This window comes from Condylostylus longicornis, unplaced genomic scaffold (genome assembly GCF_029603195.1).
Source record: "Condylostylus longicornis isolate FDR11 unplaced genomic scaffold, ASM2960319v2 ptg000080l, whole genome shotgun sequence".
NCBI classification, from domain to species: Eukaryota; Metazoa; Arthropoda; class Insecta; order Diptera; family Dolichopodidae; genus Condylostylus; species Condylostylus longicornis.
The window spans coordinates 3862774-3889454 of NW_026578048.1; the positions used below are offsets into that span (position 1 = coordinate 3862774).

General features: G+C 22.8%; 2 protein-coding genes across 2 annotated transcripts; one reads left to right on the plus strand and one right to left on the minus strand.

Moving 5' to 3' along the window:
- Nucleotides 1-660: 660 nt before the first annotated feature.
- Nucleotides 661-3907, plus strand: LOC129613048 (ubiquitin domain-containing protein 1). The gene is made up of 5 exons (XM_055526945.1): nucleotides 661-1175; nucleotides 1409-1489; nucleotides 1670-1838; nucleotides 1915-2155; nucleotides 3460-3907. The coding sequence occupies exons 1-5, from the start codon at nucleotides 1082-1084 to the stop codon at nucleotides 3628-3630; spliced, it is 756 nt and encodes a 251-aa protein (XP_055382920.1). The 5' UTR covers nucleotides 661-1081; the 3' UTR covers nucleotides 3631-3907.
- An 8409-nt stretch (nucleotides 3908-12316) lies between these two features.
- LOC129613004 (alpha-tocopherol transfer protein-like) lies at nucleotides 12317-25222 on the minus strand. Its single transcript, XM_055526880.1, has 3 exons — nucleotides 24981-25222; nucleotides 13421-13725; nucleotides 12317-13341 (listed from the first exon to the last, which is right to left on the minus strand). Exons 2-3 carry the CDS (start codon nucleotides 13723-13725, stop codon nucleotides 12720-12722), a joined length of 927 nt encoding a protein of 308 aa, XP_055382855.1. The 5' UTR covers nucleotides 24981-25222; the 3' UTR covers nucleotides 12317-12719.
- Between the last annotated feature and the right edge of the window lie 1459 nt (nucleotides 25223-26681).

Here is a 26681-nt window from a genome sequence, read left to right on the forward strand (position 1 = left end):
ATATGTAACTTTAAATTTGAATTGAATTTCGTTCAGTATTCGTATCACTTTCAATGTGCTTAGATTTCTGGCACTTTTCTTTGGGTCAGAAATTATTTATGAGTAAAATGCCAAGTTCTTTTAGGAAGCTGTTTCAGATGGAAGGGAAAATTTTAAAAATATACATAATTTTATATTTTGAAAGAAAACATTTTTGTTTTCTTTGATCACATTTTATTGATATTATTGATTAAAGAGAAGCTTTTTTATTATTGAGAGATTTATTGATTTTTCGTGTTGTTTTCTATATCAAAGTAATAGAAAAAAATTAAAAAACAATGCAGTCAATAATTTAAATCTTAAAAATTTCTTAAAATTACATTATTATAGTTTAACTTGAGTTTATTTTTATATTATGTATTTGTTATATGTTTGTATAATATTTAGGCAATAGTTCGGTTTATTAACCAAACTTTTATGACAATTTTTCTAAATAAATTTTTTTTCTTGCTAAGTAGATGTTTTTTTCTGCCGTTAGAGTTCTCTTAATCATAATTTACATTTTGTTAGTAGCGGTCACACTGGCCGGCTATTATATTTATATCGTATTTTTTACTCTTTTTAATTGACAAGTCGAAATGACGTTAACCTTTTAGTTTTCAGTTTCACTTTTTGGTTGGAGTTTAGAGCATGTCAAAGGTTTACGTGAAGAAAATATTATATTCATTTTATTTTATTTTTTGTTTTTATTTTTTTGACTTATTAATTATTAATAACTTTCAAAATCAATTATAAAAATTAAAGTACTTAAAGATAATTAATATAAAAGAAAAAAAAATTAGAGTAGCTTATAAACGTACCTACATATCTATTGTCCGAAGGTATTGAATTTTTGGAAAATTGAAAAGAAAGTTATGGCGAAATGCTTAAAAATTGCTTAGTACAAACAACACTAAAACAAAAATGAATAATAAATAAAAAATAAGTTAAGTAAATTAGTAATGAAATTACATTTATTAAAATAGCACAAAAAACTTAAAAATAATAAAGTAAAAAAGACATTAAAAAAGTCAAAAGTGATTTTAGCAGAAGTTGAATTAAAATGGGGGGCTGTATTGGTCTACAATCCAATGAAAATAATGAAACTGCTAGCGTGGAATCTACATCTAGACCGATATCAGGGGGACTTACAACAGGTGAGTTAAAAATAATTATAGATCTATTTCTGTTTGTGGTGGAATTGTTGTTATCAATGAGTAAAATACATGTATTGTACTCATTGCATGACCTAGATTATTAAAATTACTTAATGGAAAATCAATTTCTAAGTGTTCATTATGATTATATATGTACATACTTATATGTAAAGGATTTTTAATTTTTGTTTTATTTGTCTCCATACCTAATTTAAATTTTATTATTTTTTAAGGAGGTAATTTTGGACCGTCTAGAAAGAATCACCCATTGTGCCATGAAACAATACGTTGGCGTTCTGACGTGCCTTTAACTGGTAATTAATAATAAAAAAGTAGAATTGAAAGTATTGTTTGTATTTTTATGAATATTTTATTAAAGTAAAAATAATTTTATTGTTATTAATGTAAATTTATTTATTATAAAAAATTATTGCATTATTTTTAATTACATCTCTTCACATATAATTAATGTACTAATATGTTTTTAAATTTAGAAGGACAATTACGATCAAAACGTGATGAATTTTGGGATACAGCACCAGCATTTGACGGACGAAAAGAGATATGGGATGCCTTAAGAGCTGCAACCACAGCTGCTGAGTCACTAGATTTTCAATTGGCACAGGCAATATTAGATGGAGCTAATATATCTGTGCCTAATGGGTAAGTAAACAAACTACATGAATTTATAAGTTTAAAAAAGAATTATCTTGTTATCTGATACTATTATACATTTTAGTTACTTAACGGAATGCTATGATGAATTAGGAACGCAATATAAAGTTCCAATATATTGTTTGTCATATCCAATAAATATTGTTAAGGAAGAGAGTGGTAGAGATTCACCGGCAGAATATTCGGAACCAGTTGATGGTGGTACAGAAGTATTTTTAAAATTAAGGATATCCACAACTATGACAGATATTAAGTTGTTAGTGTATACAAAAGACACTATTGGGCAGTGTAAAAGAAAATTGCAAGTAAGTTTCTTTTAAATTTTAATTAAAATAAATGTTTTTTTTCAATGAAACTAAAATAAGTGATGGTTAGCGACTAGTACAATATGAAGAAGATAATGTTCCACAAATATAGGATACTAAATTTTCTAATTAGTATCCCCCTTTCCACAAATAAAGAATACTAAATTTTCATTAATAAATGTAGTATTTACAATTAAATTAAAAAAAAACATTAATTTTGTAAAAGTTTATAAAGCAACATGAATACAAATGTAAAAATATACCATTCAAACTTTGACATTAACAGTTTTAAACACCTTTTTAATTTTCTATTGAAATATGATTCATTCTCTAAATAATAATATAATAATATGATTTATGTTTGTATTTAAATTGTGTTATTGTTTTTTTTTCTAATAAAGTATGTAGTTGAAAATCAATATTGAGGATATCGTTCTAATATACATATATACATATGTTGATATATTACATTTGTTACAATAATTAGAATTTTACCATATAGGAGTTAAAGGTATGCCGTATCGTAATTTGAAAATGTTAAATAAATAACTTCATGGTAGGGAGTTTCTAATTAAATTTAACAATTTTTATTGTTGATATGGCATCTTAGGCGAAGGTGATGGGAAAAAATTAATAAAAAAAAGTAAAATTAATCGAAAAAAACAAAGCAAGCTAAATATTTTTTTAGAGGATATTGTAATATTTTATAATTTATACCAAATTGTTGCTTGGAAAGCTTTTACAATTGTTATTAAATAATAATTAAACTATAAATAAAAAAAAAGTTAAATATTGTTAACCCTTGAAATATAAAATGAAGTTCGAGGTCGATTACTATTAACAAAAAAAAAGCCGTCAACTGAATAGAAATTTATTTATGGATATTTTATTATTTGAAAAACAAGGAGAATTTGCAACATAATTTTGAAGTTTTTACTTTTTTTCTTGAGGAATATGCGTAATTTCAAATAATGTACAGTGAAAGTAAAATTCAAAAATAAGGAAAATTGTGGTAGTTTCTCTGTGAGAGCATTGAATATGTAAAATTTAAGATACATTTTAGCTTTATAAACAATTTTTTTTGCTACTTTATATAAGTATGCATTTGATATAAATGTACAATTAGTCGTGATATGAAATAATATTTACATTGAAAATAAAAATGTAGAATACAAATCTGATCAATTTACTAAAAAATTAAAGCTGAGCAAAAATTTCAAAAAATTTTTGTTCAATTTTTTATTAGAGTAAGATTTTTTATATTATATAGATTTTTTATATATGCATATAATATATATTTTTAGACCGCTGAAGGAATTGATTCATGTTGTCAAAGATGGTTTTACGGTGGTAAATTATTAGGTGATAAAATGATGGTTGAAGAGGCACATATACAAAATGGTTATATTGTACAAGTAATTGTTAATACAGAACACTATAGCCATGACACAAGCGCAAATAGTTTAAATAGCTAGCCAAGACTGCATTTGTTTTTATCAATATTCTTAATGAAAATAATATTAAGAGAAATAATAACAAAATCGAAATTTTTCAAAATCAATTGTAATGATATTTTATTTTTTTGTTTTTTCCAAATTTTGAAAGATTAGTGAAAAAAAAGGAAAGAAGCAGAAAAATTTGAAAAAATTAAAAATAATTAATAAATTGAAAAGTAAAGGAAACGTATATGCATATATATATATATATGTATACTGAAAATTTAATTAAAAAACATATTGCATTATTAAATAAATTGTATATTTATATAAAGCAAAAATTTTTATCTATGTATACATAAATATACAATAATTAAATTATATTTGTTATATATATTTAAAAAAAATGTATATATATATAGAAAAATTTATATATATGTATATGTACATAAATTACTCATTTTTATAAGAGGAAAATATTCAAAAACAAAAAAATCTAGTTATATCTACTATTTATACATGTAGAATTTTTAATTTTATGATATTAAATTCTAAATATCAAATTTTTCATTCTTTAATCTCTATGAAGTATAATCATTGATATTTTAATGGGAATTTAGTGATTGGATACAATTTTATCCTTTATTAAAACTTTTCCCACATTCATTTTGGATTGAATTTAAGTACTACATGTATATTTAGAAGTGATTAGTTTTTTTTTGAGAAATTTTTTTGAGGTTGATAAAAATGTTTTCATTACACAAAAAAGCAAAAAAAATTTAGAAAAAAAAATTGTTTGTATATGTCCAATTAAAATTATTAATTATAGTTAAATTTTTTTGCTAAGAATTTGCTCAAAAATATTTTTTTTAAATTCAAATCACATAAGATATATCTTTTATCACATATTCATTATTTGATATTGTATTTATTTTGGCTATGAAATATGTCATTTAGTTCGAAATTTAATGGTACATAGTAAGGATTCCTGGGATTATTTTCAATTATATTGATGTTCAATATTATTATTTTAGAGGACATAAATTTGAATTACATAAATTTTAAATATAATTATAACACAGGTGTCATAAGTTCTTGCTGTATTTTGTATACTATAATTCAATATGAAATAACGTGTAATTCATAAATGTGTAATTCATTTAAATATTTAAATAATTATGATCATTAAGAAAGGATAAAAAATTTTTGTAGCGAAGAATATAATTTAAATTTATTTAGTTTAAATGATTCAGTCTTATATTTTCTTTTAGGTTTCTTATTTATATGTCTATATATATTATAATAATGGATTTATTTACTTAAAGATAAGAAGCTATAAAATTTGATTCGAAGTTACAATGCATTTTATTTTAAAAACGTACATGTCTATAAATACGTTTTTATCACTTTGTTGTAATGTTAAGAATACAACACTGTTTAAGGAATTTTCAAGCTTCAAAACAAAATTTTTTACTGTATAAATTAGGAATAATTTTCCTAATTATTCTTTTTACGTATATAACATTTTGGAGATTATTATGTACTTATTAATTATTTGAAAAATTGTAATCTTATTTCAAAATAAATTATGTTTTGGTTAAGGTTTTATAATATTGAATTTATTTCTAAATTTGTTTGACATGAACAAAAAATTTCCATGCTGAAACATAACACAATATGATCATAATGTTTAGATTGTTTATGTAAAATATAAAGTATCATATATTTCATCAACTCGATGTTAATCTTTAATTTTTAAAAAATTGTTCGTATGGTTCATATTAGGTCTTTCAAAGTAGCAGTTTGCAAGAAAACAGTATTCATTATACAAGAAAACCATAATGAAATAATTAGTTTGACTGAAATGTATATAGCTAATTATTATATATACTTAAAAACTATTTAAATATAAACACAAGCATTATTTTGAATATTTTGTAAGCAATGTTTGAGATTAAAATTTTTTCTTTAATTTTTTTTTTTTACTATTGTAAATTATTTACAAAAAATTAATTTTTAAATTTGTCATAGTTTACATAACATACGTATATAGTATGAATGTATTTATTTAATTAATATATAATTAACGTAGGAAATTTTATGAATAAAAAATTGTTCGTATGGTTCATATTAGGTCTTTCAAAGTAGCAGTTTGCAAGAAAACAGTATTCATTATACAAGAAAACCATAATGAAATAATTAGTTTGACTGAAATGTATATAGCTAATTATTATAAGTAAAATATGCTACTTATTTTATTTTATATCAATTAAAAATCTAATGTAATGTCGTTAAGAATAAGAAATTTTGAATTACTTTACTTAAGAAATTTTATTTTTATAACTATATGATATTTTAAACAAAATTATCTACAGGGCAAAAAAAAATTATTTTGGTTTTTCAAATAACAAAATAATTCATTAAATGGTTTACACATATTATATAATAAAGATTCATTTTAACTATATTTATTGGATTCATTTCACAAAACGAGTAAAATGAAATTTAATATTTCCGTATCTTTCATTTTACTATTAATTATGCCCTTTTGTATTTAAATATGTATGTATGCATTTGTAGTTTTATTCCGAAAAAAAAAAATTAAATTAAAAGGTTAAAGCGAAAATATGAACGTGAAGTTAAAATAAAGGATTATAATAAACAATAATAGAATTAATATATAAAAACATAGCTATTAAATTTATATAAGTGCCATTATTACAAACGAAATTTGAAAAATTTTTTTAAAATTTAAAGTGATAATAAATTTAAAAGATATCGAAAATCATTATACAAAAGTAAAATTTGATATGTAAATTTAATAAAAAATAGAATCAATTTTTAATAGTGAAAAAATAATAAAAAAAAAAGATTAAAATAGATTAAAATAATTTAGATAAATAGTTGGATAAACAATAGCTTAAAACTAAAAATTTTGATTAATTTAATAAGCAAACGGCAATAAGTTTTTAGTCAAGTTATTAATAGACAAAATATTTTATGCTATAAACAATATATACAACAATAAATTTATTAATTTTTCATCATTTGCACTGCCAAATCAATTTCTAATAAAATTTTTAGTGTCGCATTGGACTTGTAAATTTTTGTGAGCAATATTAATGCTTATCATTTAAACCCTGTAAACATAGAATTCTCTTCAGGTATCATATATATTTATTGAATAATTATTTTGCTTTGAAATATATTCACTTATTGTAAATTATAGAGTTATTAAACTATAAGATGTATACATTAATGTGTTATCATTAAAATTATTTAATTGGAAAATAACGTAAATATAAATGCTTACTACCCTGAAAATAATAAGTTAATTTCTTTTTTTTTAAATTAGAATAAAATTAAAAGCTATAAAGAAAGTTTACGGGAATTTATAAAAAAAAATCAAATAATCGTCAAATCCGAAACTTGACTTGAAATTTTCGGTTTTAAGATGTTAAAACATTTTATTTGAAAAAGATTTTTTCAATTCGAAATTTGAAGAATTTTTTATTATTTTAATAATTACAATCAATATTAGTAATTTAAGTGCTACAATATCTTTATAATAACATCGAACTAAATGACATTTTTATTATAATTACAAGAAATATGGGAAGTTTAATTTTTTCTTTTTTGAAATTTGAAATTTTACAGTTTATGTAACTTAAAAACTATTTAAATATAAACACAAGCATTATTTTGAATATTTTGTAAGCAATGTTTGAGATTAAAATTTTTCCTTTAATTTTTTTTTTTTTACTATTGTAAATTATTTACAAAAAATTAATTTTTAAATTTGTCATAGTTTACATAACATACGTATATAGTATGAATGTATTTATTTAATTAATATATAATTAACGTAGGAAATTTTATGCATATATAGATATATAACGAAAAAACAATTAAAAAAAAAATTAAATAAAATAAAAAGTGTGTAAAACAAATATATGTATATACACATGTAAAACAAAAATATATATAAATGAAAATGAAAAGAAATGAAAGTAAAAAATAAAAATAGTTGATTTCAACTTTTATATAAAAAATTTGATGAAAATATTGATTTTCTGTCTTTTTTGGTTAAAAATTTCTATACTTTTAATAAAATTAAATTGAATTTTTTTATCACAGATGAATTACAAATCTTAATTAAGGTAAGAAGATACGATTTAAAATTTTAGGAATAATTTTCCAAAAAAATGTTTTTTTTTTTTTTAGATTGCTCTGAATTAGAATATATCTCGAAAAGCATTTCAGTGCTATGTAAAAGCAAAAAAATAATTAAAAATAGATTTTTGAATTAGACCAGTTTTTGAAATTCTTTTATTTTAAGAAAATTTTTATATGTTTTGTAAACATTTTGCTTTAATGATATATTATTAAAGGAATTTATTAATAAAAAATGCTAATTAAATTCTTATCAAAAAATTTTCGTTAATTTATTTTTTAATCATACTGCATAAGTAAAATAGGATATAATCGTAAATTTAAAATTTCAAAATTCAGAGCGTTATTAATAGACAAAATATCTTTTTTCAGATAATCGAAATCGTGTTTTTTTTTTTATTTTTCAAAGAAATAAGTTTCTCTTTATAGAGAACTGTTCAAAATTATTAAATTCTACTATTACAATGAAATTTCTAATTATGAAAGGATAAGAATTAGTTAAACTAGTGAAATAAAATTTAAAAGGTTGCAGCATAATAAAGTTAGTGGAAAATTTTATTACAAAAAAAATGCAGAATAATTGCCCAAACGCAAATTTATATTAATTTTTTTTTGGTTATTATTAAATCTAAGATAAACAGTTAAATAAAAGACCAAAAAATTTTTAAACTTTATTTTAAATATATTTTTTTTAACATTTTATTTAATTTAGTTAAATAAAGTTCATGTATTCATATGTAACATACTAAAGATAAATGGTACTCAAAATATGTGCTTATAACATACAAGAATTGTTTGTGCCTACAATACGATAAATTGATATTTTGAGGTGCCTACAATATTACTTTAATTATTTGCCTTTTTGTGTGTCTTCCTTTCAATATAATTTTCGCAAGAACAAATAAGAAATATGTATAATTTATTTTAAAAAACTGCTATGCTTTTTAATTTAAATTATTCGCATTACGTTCGTCAAGTGCCTGCAATATCGTTATGTAAGAAAACGCAGTTGTGATAACCTTAAATATAATAACTGCATTAGTTTATTGTTTTTGTTATAGAAATCTAACTTACTGTTCGAAGTCTTTCAATATTTAATGGAAAAATTTTTCCTCCAGTAAATGTAATCGTTTTTTGGCAATTTTGTAAAATTATTAATATATCAGTTTTTATTATTTGCATACCATAATACCATGTTAATCTTGCAATTGCCTTTGGTATTTTAGTGCTTTGGCTTGATAATAGTTCGCCATAGTATGTAAAAAAGAATAAATCCAAATTGGTAAGAAAGAAATAATTAGCGAATGATAAAATTTCAACGACTGATCGATGTTGTTCAGAACTCTGATTAGGTATGAAGTTTAAAATTAATAACGTATTTTAAACTAAATTTTATTTAATAAAAAAAAACATTTACTTTTACTGTAACAAATCCAAGTAGACAATATTGAAAAAGAATTGCTCCTAATTTTATAAGCAAACAAGGATAATTAATGTTTTCTAAACATCTGAACAGTTTCAAAATAAAATTATGGTGAATCACGCAATGCTTTGTTGCTTTTTTTAATTCTTCACAAAATCTCACTGTTGGTTTATATGCAACAATATCCTTCTCAGAATCATTTAATTTTGGAAAGTTCTTCTCTTCTTCAACCGAATAACAATACTGTTGTGGTTCATCTTCTGTTACTTTATTTAAATTTACCAAAATTCTAATAATTATAAAATAGTATTTTTATGAAAAAAAAAAATAATTTTTTAAAGTAAATATACCCACTCATACCTTAATAACGATGGATCAGATTTTGAGTTGATAACAGCTGTTGCGACGAGATTTTTCAAATTGCAAAAAAGAATATCATATTGTCCACAAATAAAAATGATTGTACTGCAATAAAACCCACTTACCATTGTGTAAGTACAGGCAGCCTTCGCCTGTCCCAGTAATTGAGATATGAAAACTATCTCGTAAATGATAGGTTTCTGCAAATGTTAAGAAATACATGACAATTATTAAATAATACTTTATACATATTTTATAATTTATTTTTTATAACACAAAGAATGAAGAAAAAAAATTTGAAAAATTCAATTTAGTATTCTACACCAAAGGTGTAAAATTGTCCAAACAAATTCTTTAATTTTCAAAATTTTTTAAAATTTTTTATTATTTATTGTAGTTCAAAATAATTATTTGCGTTTAGTATTTTCTTTCATTATTTAAATAACCTTGACATCGAATGGATACCAAATATGTAATCTTAATTCTCCTGTAAATAGTGGTTCTGCTACTGTAAAAAATATTACAGCAAAAAATCCAAAAAAAGCCCAATTTTTTAAAAATATATTGCATTTTTGTAATGATAAATCTGCTTTAACTTTTGTTATTCCTGGAGCTGATTCACTTAAATATTTTTTTCTTACAAGTAATAAAATATATTGAAAATTTTCGGAATTGTATTTATACCATAGATTTTGTATAATACTATATGTATAAATAATTGTACCACACAATGAATCACAAAATTTTTCTAAATTATAATTATAATTAATAAAAGTTGTAATAAAATATAAAATTGTTAAAAGAATAATGTTAATTGTTAAAAAATAATCAAATATCTTGAAAATTAATTCAAAATTTTTTCCAATTATTGTTTTACTGTTTTTCAATGTAAATGGTAAAATTCCATTTAATTTAAAAATAATTTCATGAAATTCAAATATATTTTTATTTGTGTCATCCATAATGGTTATTTGAATTGAAACTGTTGCGAAAATTTTATAGAGTTCCTTTTTTATATATATTTGCAAACCTTAAAGATAAATTAATATTAAATAGAATAATTAGAATATGGCTACCAAATTCATTAGAAATGTGTTAATTGTATGCAAGGATTGTAGAGTTGCTTAACTTTAATTGCATTTAAAAAGGATATATGCATTTTCCTTAAAGAAATAGTTTGTATTTTTACTATTGTCTGTCGATTCTTCTTATTCTTCTAACTTTCTTTTGTTATTACATAAATTCTAAAACTGTATTTGAATTTTTGAATTGATGTACAAATTTATAAAAAATAATACAATTATTATGAAATTGAATAGGAAATTGTAAATTTTATATTATTTATTTTTGTATTATTAATTTTGTATTATTGTAATATATGAGAAGGAGGTTTATTCTTGTAACCATTTACAATACCTATAGCTGTTTACCATGAACAAAATCATTTTTACTATGGAGTCTTTTTCAGCGTAAAATTGTAAATAACAAGTAAACTTCTTATCTTCCAAAATAAAAGGACATTCTGTATCTTAATTTTTTAGTAACTGCAATGAGTAACACATTGAGGCTGTTATAGCTATTAAGGCTGTAAATATATTGGAGAATTAATTCAAAATTTTAAATATTCTCTCTATATTTTCTCAAATTTTAAATTTTATCTCTTTTTATGATTTTTGCAAAAGAAATAAATAAAAATACCTAATATAAAACTGTTAGCAAACTTACGATATTAATATTGATTTGATTTTTTTTTGAAAACGCAATTAAAAAGCAATCATAGTAAACTTTAATGCTAATATTTTAACATTGGTCTGGTAATACGAGTATTTTGAAAATGTCAGCTGTTCAATTTCCTATTTGAGTTTATGATTGGATAAAAGAGATCTTTACGCCCTCAATTATTAAGTAAAATTTATTTATTTACGGCAATTTACTATATTGCAATTATAATATAATAAGTTTTCAAATATAATATTCTAAGTAATAAAAAAAAAATTATAGGTTAATAGCATAATAGCATCGTGGAAGTCATTTCGGCCAAAGGGTGTTCAAATTTGAATTAATTTAAGTATTCAATTGCGTTTGCTTTTTATAATAATTTTTAACAAAAACCACGGCGTTCAAATACTTCAAAGTTACTTCATATCATACTTGTTTCCATTTGATAATTGTGAATCATAACGGAAACAAATTTAGTACAAAGACTACAATAACGGCAAAGAAAATTTGAAAAGACGATTCAAATTTAATTACCTACACTGTAAATAAAATGTATTCGTTAGTCCATTTGGAAATTTTATAACTTTTATTTCACATTATTTAATTCAATCATTGTTAAAATTTTAAGACGTTTAAAATTATTCAATTAAATAACATCAATGCCTGATGTATTTTTGATTAGTCTTATTTTGTTGTCAACTTGAAAATGTGATTTTCGATTACGGTATGACAATTACGGTTCACTTTTCTCGTGCTGTTTGATATTAAATCAGCAAAAACCAATTCCAATAACTGAATAAAACAATTTTCTATTTCATATATAAGAATTTATTTTTTTTAAGGAATACTATGACATGCCTTATAAAATCTTACATGCGCTTAAAAATTAAAACTATAAATTTTTCGAATATTTTCTTTATTATTTCTGTTTTTTCTTTCCTTTATAAATTTTATCAAATATTTATGAAATAATTTAGTTTTAAACAACTTTTTTTAAATAGTTTATGAGCCAAATGTGCTGCGATACAAAAATAATGTGCCTAAGTTTCTTGTGAAATTTCTTGTGAAGAAAAAACAATAATATTCCTTATTTTCAGAACCATAATATACAAAAAAAAAATATGAAAATATAAATTTAGAATGAGTATTTACAAAAAATATTTAAGTAATTATAAAATTAAAATTAATTTTTAAAAATTAATATACAATAAAATAATATTGTTGCGCTTACATAAAAACGACAACAAACAAAATACTAAAATCCACTTTAATATAAAATAGTAATAAAAAAGAATTATTCTTAAAACGCGAAAAAAAATCGTATAACTCTGAATGAAAATTAAATATAAGAAAAAAAATTAATAATATTATATAAGATCGAAATTAATTTCGAAAAAAAATCGAAATTATATTTTGTTTTTTTCATTAGAAATTTCAAAATGTAAAATGTTTTTTAATCAATGGACAATTGTCTGAATGTACCCTCCATACCAAAGAGATCATCAGATGTTTTTGGTGCACCAGGTCTTAAAGATTCATTTGCTTTAGAATTTTCTTGTTCTGCAAACCATTCTGTATAATCATCTAATTTTTTTACCCATTCTTTACCAATATCAATAATACTACCAGCTTCACCACCATATTCAGTTGGTAAAAGTTTTCTTGGTACCATTTTATATAAACTTTCCATTGTTGTATGTAAATGAATACGATTACGTATTTTTTCTTTTAAAAATGGTTTTACAAAATTTAAAATAGTGTCAACCAATGGTGAAACATTAATAACATGAACTTCTTTTAATTTAACAGGATATGCTTCTTGAACACAAATTAAAAATTTTTTTACTACAGCTGGTGAAAATTTAGCAAAATGAGCTGGTGTTGCAACAGCTGCATCTAATATATATATATCACCGGCGATACCAACACTTTCTTCAGCTAAACGTATATCACCCACCATAAGGGCAACTTTCATTGCATCATTAACTTGATGTGGTTGAAATTCATGATCAATAGCACGTATCAATGTTACACGACGTCCATTTGGTGTAAGTCCTGGTAATGGTGGTCCATGTCTAAAACCCAAAATATATATATATATATATATATATTTTATGTATAAGAGTATATAAGAGAAATAATTAATGTACTTACACATATTCGCATACCAATTGTAATTCAGGACGTTTAATATCACGATTTGAAAAGAATTCGGGTACAGCATTTCTCATCGTATAATACATATCAAGTTTTCTTTTACATTTTTCTAAACTAAATTTACAGCCACGTAAAAATGTTCTTAAACGAGCATCATCCATATCCTTTGGTAAATGTGGTTGAGTTTCCAACCATTCTCGAATTAATTTAACATCTTTTTCAATATCTTCAGGATTTTCTGGTTCACGAAGTTCTTCACGAATTGATACTCGCATATCTGGAGTTGGTTGAACGAGAGTCATCTGAAAAAAAAAATCATGAAAAATTTTTCGAAATGAGTTTGAATATTTATATTATATGTAGAACATCTAATTAAATAATGTGATAGTTAGCCGTTTATCATAAAAAGAGTTTCCTAAATTTTGGTAAATGTCAAAATTTTAATCTTTGAATTAATTATTTTATATTAGAGATTTTTCTATTTAATTATCCTTTAAAATATTTAATAAATTTTTAATGGAAAAATTTTATCTACCTCTTAAATGAAAACAAGGGCATATTAATAAAGGGCTTTCGTTTTCAAAATTTCTTTTTCTCAAATTGAAATCTTCCCAAATTTAGATATAAAATAATATGCAATAAATACAGTCAAGTTTCTTTTACTTGAACTCTCTAGGTTCAAGTAAAAGAAACTTGACTGTAAACCAAAATTCATATTTAATAAACTTATTTTGATTAGCCTAACATTCACTTATTTTTCATGTTCGAACTTTCTCTTTTTCGAATTTATACCCAATATTAAAACCGGTTTCTGTGGGTTGAATTAAAGAAGTTCAATTGTGTTTGTTTATTATATCTTATGCCTTTATGACTACAAAATACTCGTTATTCATCTTTTGTAAGTTTTTGTAATTGAAAGAAGTTTCATAATATCCGGCTTAACAAAATAATATGAAAATTAATTTTGGGTTGGAAAAAAATATGAAAAATTTTTTATTGTTGGTTTTTATTTTCCCCCAAAAAATTATTTTTTGAAAAAGTTTATTCATTATGAAGGAATGAAAAAGTTGTCAAATTTGTTTTGATTTTATTTTTGATTTTTAACAAGGTCTTTGTTTCCATTAAAAATTTTGTAATTTTAAAATGTTTATTTTGTTTTGCTTTTATCTTCTTTTAAAATAAATGTAAAATTTTTCAATTATTGCTTTGCCCCTTTAGTTTGGTCATATTATGTCTTCATCATATAAAACATATAATCAAGTGAAATGCAAGTGAGTTTTTTAATTAAAAGTTATCACAGAAAATTCAAGTTTGTTTCAGTTATTTTGTTTAAATAAAGAAGAATAAAACTGATAAGTAAATACATAAAAATGTGCCACAACAACGAATTAATCACTTAAAATAACATTAACATAGAAAAAATTCAAGATGAAACATAAAACATTTTTACTTATAATGCTTTAACATTTCAATATGGACTCCTATGCTTGTACATAATTATGTATGTGTATTTATGAATATATCTTGTTAATGAAAGTCAAACATTAAGTAATTATGTAATTGCATATATCAATTCAATCATTATCAATTTCTGTAGTATTTAAATTCAAACTTGTTTTCATATACTCTTTGTTTATTTCAATTAAAAGTAGTTTTAAATTTTACATTAAAGATTTTTATTTAACAACAATGCATTGAGTATATATACATATGTAGATTTACATACATACAATCATACATGAATGTTTTTGTTGTAATTAAGCTGTAATTTTTAAAGCTTATGTTTACATATATGTAATTTTGAAATCAGTAAGAGCTTTTTTGCTTCCGACTTCTATGGTTAATGGTTGATTGTAAATGAGTTATGATATCGTAAGTAAAATGATTTTTTTAGGTCATAGATTTTTCCTTATATATAAAATCATTTTTCTATTTACATAATAGTTTTTAATTTTGCGAAAATTTGCGCTTTTAAACTGGTTTTTTTTTTACTTGGAAGAATCGGATTTTAAAATAAATTACATGTTAAAATATTGCATTTTGTTATGCCATTATTTTACTTTAATTCAAAAAATATTTAAGAAACTAAAAAAAAAACTAAACGGCAGCACTGATTAAACCAGGAAAATTTTAATTTTTGTTAAAGACAATGAAGAAAAATATTGAATTACAAAAAAGAGGTGAGACTGAATTTTATAGGTTATGGCTAATTTCTAGGACATTCAACTGATTATACAATAGATGTCATAATATTAATTTTTTCCTTATAGATGAATAGAGAATAAAATGGCGAACACACTATTTTTGAAGAATATTGAATCATGAAACCAAAATGAAAGTTAAGAAATAGTTGAAAACGATTCAAATTCTCTTTAAAATTGAAGAGGAAAAGTATGAATTAGAAATTTTCCACAGAACTGATTGACGACATAATGTAGGGGGAAATTTTTGGAGTTTTCGATAAATTTTGAGACAACGGGCTGTATATGTGGCGAATTATACGTAATATATAAAATTAGAAAAAAACTTTTTATTTTCTTCAAAAAAAAAATATAAGAACGGAGAGAAAAAAAGACCTGATTTTGTACGTACATAATTGAGTTGAATTTTTTATTGAATGTTTTCTGTCTAAGTCTTTTGTTCGAATATTGCAAAAAAAAGTTGCATTTACGTTTTTAAGTAAAGGAACGCTTCGTATTGCTTCACATTTAACAATTTTCCATATTATTTTTGACTTGATTTAATTGCATTATACTTAGTATTTAAATTCTTAATCTCACACATTTCCTTTCAACATAAAATCCAATTTAGGCAGCAATTTAGTTTTGCTTTTGATGTTAAAATATGAAGTTTATCTAAGTTTTTATTTAAAATGAACATTTAATTTGTAGCAATTACGGTAATCTTTATATTTGATTATTATTACTATATAATTTTCTTTATATAAGATAAAATTATTGCAAAATATAATAGATTGTACAAATTTTGTTCAAACTGTGTAAAGATTTTATTGTAAACGATTCTGCAAATTATGAACAATATTTCTAGTCTTGGTATAATGGTTATTATCTATGTTAATTGTTATGGAAAAATTATCAACTCGAAATCATGTTTATGATGTGTTATTTAAATTCAAATTTAAGATTTAGTTTTTGGAAAAAAAAATTTATATTACATAAGCACATAATGTTATTTTTTAATTGATTTGGGTTTTTTTTTTTTAAATTTAATTCCACAATATTTTATCGCATATGTGCTCAAATTATATTAATAAAATTTCAATTTAGATGTCTTTTATTTTATTAGCACTTTTCCAAAAAAAAAGAGGGGAAAAAGTGCTATTTCTGTCTGTCTGTCGGAAAATTTTTAAGCCATCTCGAACCATTCTAAAAATCTTATAAATGCCATGTCTTGGCTACTTATTGGAACAGAACAATACTGTAGATAAATTCCGCCTACCGTCCGCCGTCGCTATTGGCTTTTTCTATATTAAAATGGCTTTTTCACTCATTAATATGACAAAATGGCTCTTGAAATTAACCGTTATCTAAAACTATTTTTTTTTCAAATATTATTTTTCTTGTTAGAAAATAAATAATTTATTTTGTAAAATTAAAAGAGAGATAAAAATAAGTGAGTATAAATTTTCGCCTTCTTATGCTTCCGGAACATTAAATTTTTCCTAATTTCTCTAAAAACAAAACGCTAACAGGAAATGCTATGCCATCAAAAATTATCATTATGCATTCATCTTAACTCACTTATACTTTACCAGTCGAATTTGACTATAATGTCAATGAATCTTAAAATTTTTCTTTTTACGCACCCTAAATGTATGCAATTGTTTTATATATTTTTGTAAATGAGTGAAAGTAATATTATTTTTTAAAATCAATATTCTCATTTATTCAAGGGAAAAGTGCTACTTTACAAATCATTGGATTGCTTCAACTTTATTTTATTTCTCAAAATTTATCTTGAAAACAATTATCACCATATAGCATAAAAATAATAGCTTTGCTTTAATTATTGTAATTTTGCTACAAATTTTATATCTGTGTGTAGATTATTTAGTAAAATTATATTTTTGAAAAAAAAGAAAACTTGAAATTATAAAATATACCAGTTTTCTTTTGTATTATCTGTTATATTTTTTTAAATTATTATGATTAATTTGTGAAACGTAACTTATGATGATTCATAATAAAAATTTACCATAAATTTTAAACTATAGATAATAAAGAGTTTCAAATAAAAATTTTGATATTATGCGACTATGAATGTGGGATTTTAATTTTTTTTTTCTGTTATATTATACTCGGTAAAATTTTGTAGTTCGTACATTATGTAAACTTTAATTTATTCCTAAAAAGTCTACAATATTTATTTTTATATTCAGTTTATTATTATACGATTTTTATTGAATTAAATTTAAATTTTGAGCAAGAGGAAAACTTAAAAAAAGAAATAATTTAAAGATAACACCCTTAATTAAAACAAAAATTTTTGAAAATTAAGGCCTACAATAATATTATATAACTTTTTAAAAGTTATCTTACTCCAAAGATTAAATAAATTTTATTGAAAATAATTACAGGAATTTTAGAGATTTCATACTAAAAATTTTTAATTATAATTAATTTCTTTCTAATTTAATTATTTTCAAAAATAACTTTATTTGTTTTTACTTCTATTTTTAAATTTTTTAGTTTTGTCTGTTTTTGCAATGTTATTAAGAAAACTTTATAGAGGTATTGTGAACAAAATCATTCATTATGTTAAGACTATAAATTATAGCCCTAACGAAGATTATAATACATTAATTTGTATAGTTATAAGACGGAGTACATATTCGCCGGGTACATAAATTTTTTATTTAAAATGTTTAAATTTTTCCGAAATAGTAATTTAAAATTATTGTTGCAGCTATTACTTCCTTCTCAGAAATAGATCAGCTTCAAAAATTATTGTTTCTAACATTAATTGAATTTCTTACAAAATTATTAAATATTTGCAGTAAAGTTTATATAAGTTTTAATAAAAATGATATCTGATTTACTATTTCTCCTTTATTTTACTCTTGAATTGAATTTAACTTGTAATGAAAATTTGGATCATGTTGAATAATTCAAAAATTGGTAGAACAAAATTATTACTTTGGAGAACATAAAACAATAATATATGAGTGTTATATTAATGGTCAATTTAAACAATTTCTTTAGTTAATTAAAAATTTATTAACTTAAATAATCAGTGTAATTACATATAATTTATAACTTAACTATGGTTTATTTTTGATTAAACTCGTAAATATCCGGTTAAATAATAGTAGATATGTACTTAATTCTCAGGATTAAAGTTTAAATTGAATTGACGTCAATATTTTAATAATTCTTCGAAATTATGTAAAGACTAAGTAGAATATCGAGTTTTTAAATGTTCTAATTTGAAAATAAAGTAATTTTTTTTTCATTCTAAGTAATTAATTTTCTTATTATTTATATAATAAAGTGTTTCAATTAGTTACGCAGTTCGTATAAATTGAATTCTGTTATTAACATCTTATTACATATTTAATTATAACATCTATAATAATTATCTAAATTACAACACTTTAATAAGAGTCTTAAATTTTATATCGTAAAAATTATTAAAATAAATTTTTGTTTTTCAAAATATTTAGGAGAATTTAGCAAAAGAGATATCTTGGTAAAGTTCAAAATGAACGCTTTGATTTAGGGTGGAGTGAACCCTAAAATCTCATACCGTAAATTTATGATAAGCGGCATTTTATTAATTCTATAGATAAAATATTGTTGTTATAGGTTCATTAACTGGCATTATAATATTCTGGTGTGCGCATATATCAAAAATTAGAAAATATGTTATAAATTTTCCTTACTTTTAAAGAAAATCATGTTGTTATACATTATCTGTAGCAGACTGCATTTTTGCAATGTACGTTATAATAAATTATACTGTTATAATTTAATCAATATTGTAATTAAATTAATACAATTATATAATTGTATAATGTAATAACGTTCTGATTGACGATATTGACGATATAATTTTCAACAAATTTACGATATTTAAATAAATTTACGGTATCATAATTCTTATCGTAAAATTAAATTTTGAAATGGTTAATTTAAATAAAAATTAATTTCCGCTATTTATAGTTAGGGAAAAAAGCGAAGAAAATAAATGATAAAAAATGTATGATTAGGTGAATTATTATAAATGACACAATGTTGAATATGGGGGCTTATAATGTCTAAATCTACCGTATATACAAATATCGTAATACCAGTAAAACCTGATTTTGAAAAAAAAACGAAGTACTTAAATAATTTTATCATACATTATGAATCTAAAAATTGAAAGAACAATTTATGTTCTTGCAATTGTACAAAAATTGAAAAAAAAAATTCAGGTTAATTTTTAAATCCGGATCACATAATATGAACGAACGAGTATAAAAATAATGAAATTTGTACTGCGAAATAACCTGATAATATTTTATGTAATATTTTTTGTATAAAACTTGCTTCAATTTTTCGTAAAACAAGTTGAAAATCAGATATGAATTGACGAATTCCCATTTATTTTAATTCCTTTATTAAAATTATTATCTAAATTTTATTTAAATGATGAATCGGAAACAGGTTGAATTGGTAAATTCCAAGAGATATAAATAAGTGAAAAAAATTTAAACAAAATGTAAAATAAAATATATTTTTTTATAGTAAAAAAAATACAAATTAAAAATTCTTCCATTGTGTAAAAATGTGTTATTTATAGAATTTTAAAATTCATAATAAAAAATTTAGGCTCTCCCCCCGTCATAAAATGAACATAAATGATATTAAAATATTATTAATATACGCGCGAATAAGTGAAGTGTTGTTGTAAATTAATTTTTTTATAGAGTTGCCAAATTTTATTAAAGCAGGGGTGTTTATAAACTATATTTAGTGTATATATTTACAAGCTAAATTAGGCCAAATGGATTATTATTGGAAGAAAATTAAATATAAAATTAAATCGAATTGAAATTAGTAATAATATGAGTACTTGTACAAAAGTGAGGTCTATATTAAAAAATTCTCGGCTGAATGGAGCTTACTGAATATTTATCGATTTTCCTAGTTTTAATAAACATTTAGATATTATTTTGTTGCACATCCTAAATTTATTTTTTGCCTTTAAAATTTCAAGGCTGATAAAGTGAAGATCAATTCAACCTTTGTTTTTTAAAATACTTTTTTATAGGAAGTGGATTTGCAATATATATTGAATGGTATAAGTTAAACACACCCTCCGCAAATTAATCATCATATTCAAATCTCATGGTCAAGGTTAATATCAAACTTTCTAATATGTCTGGAACCTTACAACTTTGAAAAAAAAAAAAATAAAATGAAAAAAAAAATTAATACTAAAAGTAACAAGGCTTTAACCTCATATTTGGCTCTTATTTAGTCTTTATTATCTTATTTTCTGATATCGTTTATTTATTATTTGTGTGTGTTCATTTCATAGTTCGTTACCAAATTAAAAATTCTTTGTTTTTTATGGGCTTGAAAAAGATTGGAAATCTTAAAATAGCAAAACTTATATTCTTGATTTTCATCTGCAATTTACGAGTAATAGTCGGAAATAAAGATCACGCAAAGTTACCAAACGTGAACAAAATATGCAAATTAATAAAAATCCATTAACCAGACGGGATCAATGTGAATTAAATATATATGTTTTTTGTAAGTATCAAGTTATTCAGTTGAAGAATGCTTTGATATATGCAAATTTGTTTTTTTGTATAAAAAAGTAAACATTTTATCATACTGATTAAGTATGATTAAGACTAATATTGTTTGGGTCAAAAAACTTTTAATCTTAGATTTGTTTTTGCTTTTTTATTTGATATTTCTTTGCTTTGAGATATTAAAATTAATTTCTTGTTGTTGGATTAAAAGCAATATTGAAAGCAAAACAAATGAATTAAAGTTCATTCAAGTGGTAAAACTTAAAATTTTTATAAAAAAAACGTAAAAGTAAAAATTATTTTGTGTTTCCCGTTTTCGTTTTTTATATTCATTTTTTTTTTTAAGTGCAAGACTTTAAAATTTGGGTTTGTCTTCTTAGCATCATCAAAAGATCATTGAAAAACAAATTAAGTGAAATGAAAATGGAAAGCTTTTATATTTAATGGTATGATTACATACGATTTTTCATCGAGTTGTTGTAATTTTTATGATCTCGAAATTATGCAGAAATGTAAGTTGTTATTCTGTTAATGTTATGTAAAAAAAATGTAAAATAAAGTTGGGTCAAACCAATGGTTTGTATTGTAGCACTTTTCCCTTCAACAAGTGAAAATTCTGCTTTTAAATACAGTCTATGTATACCTATCACACTATAAAAATTATTTTCATTCATATACAAAACTATTTCTAGGATTGCATATATTTAGGATGACGCATATATGCAGTCTTTGAAATAAAGCAAAAATTAACATAAAAAGGGGTTAACATAATGCTCGATTTTAAGGGTTAATTGTGTGAGTTAAGAAAAATAATTATATTTTTTAGTGTCATGGAATTTACCGTTAGCTTTTTGAGTTTATAAAAATTTGGAAAAGCTTGCGGTTTCGGAAATATAGGGTGTCAAAAATTCAAATTTTACGAATTTCAAGAGGTGATAACTTGAGAGGGGGTGGAGATGGAAAAAAAATTTCTTCTAACGAAATGAACTATTTGTTAATGTCTAAGAGCCCCTAAAATTTCAAAGTTCTAGAATATAGGATCTAGAAGAAAAACGACATCAAAAATTTGGAAAAAAAGGACTTTAGATAACGGTAAATTTCAACGGCCATTTTGTTTTTCTAAAGTTTAACTATAGTATACCTCGCTAGGGGAATCAAGCCGCTGCCTTTCTGCCTTTGCAAAATTTCAAAAATGCTTATGGTTTCATTGCAACAAATATTTAAAAAAGGCCATTTTTAGGGTTTTGAGGGGGTATAACTTCTAGAGGGGGGGAGATAGGTAAAAATTTTGTTCTACGAAAATAAGTTTCTAGTGAAGATCTATGTACGTGTTAAATTTTAGCTTTCTATCTTCAAGGGTGTAGAAGTTTTGTAAACAGACACACGGACGGACGGACGGACGGACGGACGGACGGACGGACGGACGGACGGACGGACGGACGGACGGACGGACAGAGTGAAACTAATAAGCACTTTTTTCAAAAAATTTTTTATTACGTAGATTTCAAAAATTCTCAATATTATTGAAAATTTTTTAAGAAACTTTGAAAAATACTTAAGGCGCAGATTTTACATTTAGTGTTAACCTATTATTTTCAAAATTATTTAAATATAAAAAAAAAGAGTAACTTTATATTGTACCGAATAATTTTCATAAGCAATTTTTATAATACGCTTAGAGCTATAATTGCGTACACAAAGTATATCCTTCGTTCTTAAATTTCTCAAAATTTAGCACATATTTCGAGGATCAAGTTATAGGATGATCCTTCGATCTTAAATTTCTCAAAATTTAGCACATATTTCGAGGTTCAAGTTGTAGGATGGGTCCCGGTCACATATGATTTAGAGAAAAAAAAAGAGTCAGAAAATATGAAATTTCTATTGCTTTAATTGAATTTTTACGGTTTTTTATTTTTACGGTCATTTTTACGGTATCTTAAAAATAACCTCAAAAAAATGAATTTGATTTCGAAAATTATGATTTGAGATTTTCCAAGACTGTGGAAAACTCCTCATTGTTTATTTATTGTAAGAATATTTCGGTCTTTTCCTAAGCTTTAAATAAGAACTAAAAAATCATTGAGATTAACAAAATATTTGAGATGAGTAAAAAATTTACACTAAAATCGTTTTTCTTTCTTTTATTAAATTCTCCTTTTCACAACCTTTTCATATTTTCACAAGCTTTTTCGAATCTGATGTAACAAATAATCACAATTATAAAGTAAAAGTAAAAACTCAGATTTAAAAAAAATATTTATTTTAATATAATTAAGCATTTTCTGAAATAAGAAAGCGGTGAACTGAGATTAAACGAAAAAAAAAAAGAAAAATTTCCGCAAAAATTTCACGATATCAAGTGATTTTAATTTTTACCAAAAAAAAATTTTATTTGGGCTAATGGATTTTTTCCGTTTTAATGTGCAAATTAGATACAAAAATGATTAAAGTCGAAAAACTCAATTAGAGGCTTTTATTTTTAATTTTCCAAAATAAATTTTTTTTTGTATTCGCATTTAAAATATCGCAATTCATTATACTCGTTTTAAATGCTAGATCGTTCAAACATATCCGAAATCTTAAAAATCAAATTATATAACCAATTTCAAGTTTTATTTTACTTTATGGTTGCGGTTTGATTGCTTGTATAATTGTGCAGCTATGTGCTTTTTTTTAAATGTATGTCACAATATTTTCATTTATGGTTAAAAGAAACTATTTAATATTTACTTGTATATATACAAAGGAGTACATACAAAATTTTTAACTTTTATAAACATGTATAACACATTTGTATGAGTATATGCATATATGTATATGTACATATTTTATACTTATTTAAATCTAAGTATATAACATGTGCACAATTTTATGAACATTTAAAAGTTCATTTACCCAATTTTTTTTGTATTATATAAAAGAATGTTGAAGAATATTGCGATATTTGCAATATAAAAAAGCGGAACTTATGACAAGCATATTATGTACTCGTATAAATTTATATATATTTAGATATCTTTTTAAAACAAAATTATTAAAAACGCTATTGCTTGCGTACGACTTCCTATATTAATATTCAAACTTCTTGAAATTGTGCATAAGAATATTTTGCAATTTTTAATTTTTAATTGAATTTTTTTTTTTTTTAAATTATAATTGCGGTTGGTTAGAATATTTTTTAATGATAGCTGAACAGGGATTTGTATTTATACATAAAACAAATTAAACAATATATTTATTACTCAAATTATAACTGTTATACAATTATAAGTAAGAAGTTGATAAAAAATATATTAAACGCCACATAGGAAATTTTTTGATTTTTGACTACGATTTTTAGTGTAATCCCTTATTTCGAATCATGTTGTATTTTAATGGAATATAATGATATCCAATATGAATAATAAAATGTATAACAATTTAAATTACAACAAAAATTTTTATAAAAAATTTTACGACATTTTCAAAGCACCTTAAATTTATAACACTTTATCCTAGCAATTGTCTATTTGTTTTCGAAATCTTCGTGGTTTTTTTCTCTTTAGCCTGAATAACTCAGAAGTTGTTATAGTTAAAATATTGAAAAATAAATTTGAAACAAGACTTTTTACTTTAAAATCACTTTTGTTTTAATTAATAGTTAAAAATTGCTAGTTTAATTAATAGTTAAATATATGTGTGCACGCAATTATTTAAAAGCACAATTATTTAAGAAAAAAAAATTCGAACTAGCAAAATTTTTCAAAATTTTACAATTTTTTTTTTTATTTTAATTTTTTTTCTTACCTTTAATTTAGTTTTATTAAATATAAAATAAATATAAAATTTATTATAAAATAATTAAATAATCCACAAACAAAACGGCAAATTTATGCAACTGAAGTTGATTTAGTCAAGTAGACCCTGTATTTGTTTGAGAAAATTTTTAAAGTACCGTAGATATTATAGTTCAAAAATTGAAAAGATTTAATTTTTTCCGAGTACAAGGAAACTTTTGTACGACTTAAGAAGGAAGTGTTTCGAGCGTAGTTAAATTCACAACTGACTATAGTTTGAAACAAGTTTACTGCCTATATAGTAAGTCAGAAGAAGAAAAGTTGTTAAAGATTGGCTTTTGATTTTCTTTTTTTTTTTCCATTTTTTTTTTTCATTTTGTTTTTATTTTTTTTTATGATCAAGAAGATGAAAAGCTCTTGAAATTTTACATTTTAAATACGAAAATGATCAAAAATTAAATTGCTTATGTGTGTATGTGCATATTACAGGTATATAATGGTGTTTGTGTTGAAAAAAACTTTAATAAAAATAGTTTTACTCTTCACTCTCATCTTAAGAGAGTGTTACTACAATGTTAAAGTAGTTTAATTGTTGTTGTTTTGTTTGTTGTTGTTGCGTTACATGTTTTGTTTACTTTACTTTGTTACAAACTTACCGAGATATAGATGGCGTTGTTTCTTTTAATTTAATTTTCTTGGTTTTTTGTTTTTTGGTAAATTTTCTTTTTTTTTTGTAGATTTCTTTTGCATAATCATGAATCAGCAGACCGTGCAGATTTTTTTTTAACAGTAGACATTTTTTCTTAGTATATAGTTTTGCTTTAGTTTTCTACTTGTATTTCAGGTAATGTTGCTGTAGATAACACACGCTACATAAAAATATAAAGAACAAAAAGTAAAAAAAAAATCGCAATGTTTCAAAAATGAGGTCTCGATTTTCTTGATTTTTCGGCTATTCGTGTTGAGTTTTGTGTGTGCCTTTATTTAAAAAAAAAATTTATTTTTTACATTTTAAATTAAAATTCGGAAATTTTTTATTTTGTTATACAAGTGCAAACGTATATAACGCCTAAGTATGAATAAATATTCAACTATAATTTAAAGAGGGTAATGTTAGTGGTATACTTACGATATTTTATATCTGCACGAAATTTTATTATTTTTTTCGTTTGATTTTCTCTTCTTGTTGTATTGTAACTACTTTTTTAAATTTTTTGTTTTTTCGGTTTCTTGTTTTACCAAGTCTTGTTTTTTTTAACATTTAATTTCTTCTTTAAAAGTTTTTCATTGTACTTATTTTTTTCCTTTTTATGTACTTTTCAGTCTCAAGACTATATGAATTGCTATACAATATATTGCAAGGTGTATTGTTGAAAAGAAAAAAACTAAATATACCGGTAAAAAAAAATATGGATCAAAAATATTATTAATAAAAAAACTTGTCATTTAAATTGACATTTGATAATTATAAAAATATGAAATAAGAGGGCTTTCTTCCGGAACAGAAACTTCGTTCACAAAAATTTAAAAAAAAAAAATCGGCATGCATAATAGAAAAGATTTAAAAGCAGTTCAGGGGGATCCGGATTACCTTTGCAAATTACAAGAAACGAAGCTTCTCGTTAAAATGTCCCTAGATTTACTGTGGTGACAGTTGTATTCGGTCATTCGGTTATGGATGCCAAAATACTGATAAAGTGAAATGTAAGAG